Genomic DNA, 6,239 nt, shown 5'->3' on the forward strand with positions numbered 1-6,239 from the left:
TGGGACAAAAGTATATATAAATAGGTCATCCATTGGGATTGGTCTGTACTTCTAGAAGACTCAACTACGTAATTATCTGCTCAATTTTGTACGTTGTGCAAAATTTGATGTCAATCTAACATGAGGGGTTTAATGCCCAACTTACTTGAAATTGGGCGAAAATATATATGAAAGCTATATCCAAATATGAAGCGATTTTAACGAAACTTGTCACAGGTTAGGTTATACTAATTTTAGTACGTTTTGTTTTGGTGTGTCAATTACCTAAAATCAATCTGTAATAAAAGGAAGCTATATCTAAATCTCAACCGACTTTTACGAAACTTGGCACACAACATTCTGGACTAAATTTACATTACATCGGACGAAAATATATATGGGAGTTATATCTAAATCTTGACCGATTTTCACGAAACTTGACCGACATCACTCTAGGCTCAATTCAGTACGTTATGCCAAATTTCGTGCAAATCGAAGGGTATATAGGGACTTTGGTGCACCATTTACATTAAATCGGACGAAACAATATATGGGAGCTATATCTAAGTCGGGACCGATTTTTACAAAAATTGACAGACATCGCTCTAGGCTACGTTATGCCAAATTTGGTGCAAATCGAAAGATATATAGGGACTTTGGTGCACCATTTACATAAAATCGGACGAAACTATATACGGGAGCTATATCTAAATCTGGACCTAGGCTCAATTCAGTACGTTGTGCCAAATTTGGTACAAATCGAAGCATATATAGGGATTCTGGTGCACCATTTACCTTAAATCGGGCGAAAATATATATGGGAACTATATCTAAATCTGAACCGATTTTTCCCAATTTCAATAGGGTTCGTCCTTGGGCCAAACAAATGAGCTGTGCCAAATTTCATCCAAATCGGAGTATAAATGCGACCTGTACTTTGTTTACAATTTAACACCAACAGACATGCATAAATCGACTCAGAAAGTGATTATATACATATTCTCAAAACGAACTATGGGTCTATCTCTTTTCCTTTTGCCTGTTACAAACATATGCACAAATACATAATACCCTGTACCACAGCGTGGTGAAGGGTATAATTAGACTTTCTGTTAGCAAAACCTCGAAGTAATCTTTGAATATCCCACGATATAGATTAATATAGTTAAGATAGAGATTAATTTGGTTGGTGCTTAAAATTGATATATTGGTCTGTCCCAAAAAAAATCGTCGAAAATCGTATTTAAAATTTGTGCCAAAATATGTCAATGTTCCCTGTTCCCTGCATAAATATTCCTTCCCTCTTTAGAATGTTCATTGTCCTTACCGAAGAGGAAATTGCAAAATATGTTAAGGTTCCGTATATGAATTTCGGTTCTCTAAGAAGTTAAGAGATATAAAGATTTACGAAACTTTATGTATATTACTTTCTCAGAGAGTAAGATACCATCTCTTCCTACTAAAAATTATAAATATAGGTCCACTTTTTGAATAGCACCAACCCGTTTTCTTCAAGGGTGTAAAATGGTTGTACAAAATGTTGCGATATATGCCCAGGTTTTGGAACAGCCTACATATGAAGGCTCCGCTCATTGTCGCCATTTTGCGGGTTTCCCAATGAAGTGGCTATAATTTGGCATTCCTTATATAGGTCCCGGTTATTGTCAGCATTTATAATGTTTCATATTGTCGCCATGTTTCCCAATGAAATTGCTATAATTTGGTTTTTAAGGTTCTTGATGAGTGAGAAAAAGTTTTGCCTTAAATTTTCGATTTGACATAGTCCCCACATAAATGTTTCTGCTTTATTTTGGGAACTTTGTAAATGTTAGCCTTTTTCCCAAAAAATGTCATAATGCGACATTACTCGTATCGTCAAGAATATGATTTTCATGGTAGGTCCAACTTTTGAAATAACCCCCCACAAACAGAAAGAACCGACTCATTTTAGGTATTTTGAAGTTTTGAGCACCAAAGTGGTGGTAATTTAGAATTCCGAATGTCTTGTGAATACGAAAATTTATTGCAGAAATTTCTATCATGTTCTTTATGGCTCCTATAAAAATGCCCCACGTAATGATTGCTCCGTTCCAGTTCTTAGTGCAGTTTTCCAACCTAATGAATTAATGTGCACTATGGTATTAAATGTTTTTTGGACAAAAGGATTTCAAACATAAATCGGTTAAAATTTTAACAAGTGAAATAGCGTTAAGTTCGGCCGGGCCGAACTTTGGATACCCTCCACCATAGATATACTGACAGGTACTTGAAATAAAAATATAGGGAACATACCAAAAAGTGTACCTATACCGACATTTCTACAAACCGATTATGGTCCTAAATGTTGGTTTTAGACCATGTTTCTTTGGAACCAATTTGTTTCAAAATTCAATCCACACTTTGCCCATCTTATTATTTTTTACGAAATTAGTGCAGCGAATTCAGTTGAAAAACGCGCTCAAGAACACCCTTATATGGGGGCTATCCGAAAATATTGACCTATATTTATAATTTTTGTGTAGCGGTTTGGTACCTACTAAGAACTCAAAATACTAAATTACAGCCAATTCGGTGAAAAAATACATTCAAAACCCCCACAATACTGAAAATTAGGAGGTACCGTTATATGGGGGCTACCAGAAAAAGTGCACTTATATTTATAATTTTTTGTGGAGACATTTAGTACCCAATAAGAACTTAATGTACCAAATTTCAGCGTATTGGATTGAAAAACGCGCTTAAGAACCCCAAAATACCGAAAGTTGGGGTACCTTTATATGGGGGCTATCCGAAAAACCTATTACGAACTCAAAATACTAAATTACAGCCAATTTGGTGCAAAAATGCGATCAAAAACCCCCAAAATACTGAAAATTATGTGGGGGTTAGCAGAAAAAGTGGACCTATATTTATAAATTTTTTGTGGAGACATTTAGTACTCAATAAGAACTCAATGTACCAAATTTCAGCGTATTCGGTCGAAAAACTAGATCAAGAACCCCAAAATACCGAAAATTGGGAAGGGAGGTACTGTTATATGGGAGCTATGCCTAAACGTGGACCGATATATCCCATCTTCGAACTTAACCTGCCTGGATACAAAAGACAACCCTATGTAAAATTTCAGCACCCTATCTCAATTCCTTCAGAAGATAGCGTGATTACAACAGACGGACGGACATGGCTAGATCGTCTTTTAATTTTACCCTGACCAAGAATATATATATATATATATATATGGGGTTTTCATATATATACTATACTATATACTCACCAAAGCCTTTCAACCCCAATCAGAGATGGCCTGTCAGAAACAGTGACGTAAATGACCTACCCAAATCCATTAGGTTTTTGACAAAATAGCAATTTCCATTAATCAATCTGGATATTACGCATGCTTAACTCAAATTAAAATAAAATTTCAAAATTTTCTTCTCAAAAAAATTTAGTAATTTTTACCAGTTCTAGCAGGGTATAGTGAGATATATGTAAAAATAATATGTATTCTTGAAAATAACTGTATATGCTGATAATATTGAAATAAATGACGTTTACTACATTTATTACATTTTATACAGGTATATGACGTTTTCGACGTTTACACCTTTTTGACAGTCGAAAACCAAAAAATTCGTCACACGGACCATCCCTGACCCCAATAGGAATTATCGACCTTACAAAATCGTATCATACATTGTATTTTATTTAATAATATCTAAGTATTATATTGCCATGCGAAGCTCCATGTTCCGTAAGATTATTTATTGGTATTTCTTTCAGTGTATTTTAAGATAATGTGACAAATGGCAAATTAAATTCAAATAAATATAAACATTGTTAAAAACAGCCGTATACTAATTGTAAAATGAGTTATAACAGATTTATGCTTGACACTAGCAGAAAAATACCCATGACCCAGCTATTAGAATTCCTATTTTAATAATAGGTATACAAATTTCCATATTTGAAAAAAATCCCCTTTCCCAAAAATGCATATACATCTTTTTTGTTAATTCTAGAAAATACATACAGATATTTTAATATGACAATAAATGTTGTTGTATGTTTGTGTGTGCGTATAATTGCCCAACAAGAACTCAAATCACAGAATAGTTCAAAAGGTTATCAGTACTGGGAACACCAAAAACAAATATCACACTACATTTGAAATAAATATAAAAAATTAAATACGATTTTATAGTCAGACAACTAAACAGACTAAAATTCGATCACAGTCTTGTCGGGGGCTCTCATCGAAACACTTAATCTTAAACGAGGCAAAAACAGCATCATTAAAAAATGTCTAAATCAACGCTGGTGATAGTTTTCTTAAGTTTGGCTGCATTGGTGGCGCTGGTGAAATGTGATACGGAAACAACAACAGTGGCACCCCATAAAAGTGGTTACATTATTGCCAATAATGTTCCCGCACTTGAACCGGGTTGCGAATATCATTTCAAGTGTAAAGTGAAACTACAAAATGCTGAAGTACCCAAACCATGCCTGAAATCTTGCGTCGATAGCTTGGTCTGCAACAACCAAAAGAGAGGTATTCGCAAGGGATTCTATTGTGTGCAATTTAATGAAGAACTCGTTGCCCAAGAATATCAGGAAGAGAAAGAGGCTAATGCCCACGTTAAAGCCAGCCCCGTGGCAATGATCGATTTCCCATGTCAACCTGGATATTTGCCTGACAGTCGTGGTCGTTGTCGTGAGGTGTGGTAATTTTTTTTATTTTTAAATTATTTAATTTTTTCGATTAAGTATGCTAATGTAATGTAATATATTTTGTGATTTTGTATGAAGAAAAATTATATATATTTTAAAAAATAAAGTGCTAAATTGTCGTTTTCTTTATCGTTATCACGAAAGAGCGTAAAACGTGCTGCGTATGTATGTTTTGGGTGGCTGCGATAACTAACTAATCAAAATCTGATAATGATAATGAAAAATAAACTAATATAATTAAAATATCGAATGTTTGAATCATATTTGAAATGTAACGTCAGATTGTGGAGTAAAAACGTCATTTAATTCGGCCGGGTTGAAGTATAACCTCCACCATGAGGTGTAAATTTAAAAAGCCTGCAATCGTTCTACTTGGTTATGCCATGGTAAAGTACAGAAAATTAGTTTCTATTCGGTTAAAAAATGTAAGGTATAACAATTATAATCAGAAATATTTTTTTTTAAATATGCACACATTTTACACATTCTAGGAGGAGGTATTCGGAGGAAAATATATATGGGAGCTATATCTAAATTTGAACCGATTTTCACGAAACTTAGCACACATCATTCTAGACACAATTCCGTTCGCTATGCCAAATTTCGTGTAAATTGAAAGAAATGTAGAGGCTTTCGTACACTATTTACATAAAATCGAACAAACATATTAAAGGGAGCTATATCTAAATCTTAACCAATTTTCAAGAAACTTAGCAGACATCATTCTAGATTCAATTCAGTAAGCTAGTCAAATTTCGTCCAAATCGAAAGATATACAGGGACTTTGATACTCTATTTACATTAAATCGGACGAAAGTATATATGGGAGCTATATCTAAATCTGAACCAATTCCAACAAAACTTCGGATACATCGGATACAAAATGTTGTCCCAATCGGACAAATATTGGGAGTTTGGTGCATAATTCACATTAAATCGGACGAAACTATATATGGGAGCTATATCCAAATCTGAACCGATTCTAACAAAACTTCGCAGACATCAATCTGGAGCTAATTCAGTACTATGTACAAAATTGTGTCCCAATCAGACAAATACTGCGAGTTTGGTGCATCATTTAAATAAAATCGGACGAAACTATATATGGGAGCTATATCTAAATCTGAACTGATTTTTTCCAATTTCAATAAGGTTCGTCCTTGGGCCAAATAAGAGAACCGTGCCAAATTTCATCCAAATCGGATCATAAATGCGACCTGCACTTTGTTCACAAAAATACATGGAAAGTCGGACAGACGGATGGACGGACATGCGTAAATCGACGCAGAAAGTGATTTTATTCATATTCTCAAATGGAACCATGGGTCTATCTCGATTCCTTGTGCCTGTTACAAACATGGTGAAGGGTATAAAAATTAAATGTGGTATGCAATTTTTATAAACCCATCGTATGCGCCATCTATTGGTGTCTGTAAGACGTTGCCCATCACCATACAAGACCCCTACATTAACGCCATCAATTGAAATGTCTTTCATGGCCTGTAACTAGCTCTATTAACACAAATAAAAGG

At 34.5% G+C, this 6,239-nt stretch overlaps 1 protein-coding gene across 1 annotated transcript; it reads left to right on the top strand.

Annotated features, from left to right (window-relative positions):
* The first annotated feature begins 4,278 nt into the window (after positions 1–4,278).
* LOC133325829 (uncharacterized) lies at positions 4,279–4,704 on the top strand. The gene has a single exon (XM_061534549.1). It carries the CDS (start codon positions 4,279–4,281, stop codon positions 4,702–4,704), a length of 426 nt encoding a protein of 141 aa, XP_061390533.1.
* Positions 4,705–6,239: the final 1,535 nt, after the last annotated feature.

Source organism: Musca vetustissima, unplaced genomic scaffold (assembly GCF_032173495.1).
Source record: "Musca vetustissima isolate MV318-11 ecotype Yass unplaced genomic scaffold, APGP_CSIRO_Mvet_v1 utg182778, whole genome shotgun sequence".
In the NCBI taxonomy this organism is placed as follows: domain Eukaryota; kingdom Metazoa; phylum Arthropoda; class Insecta; order Diptera; family Muscidae; genus Musca; species Musca vetustissima.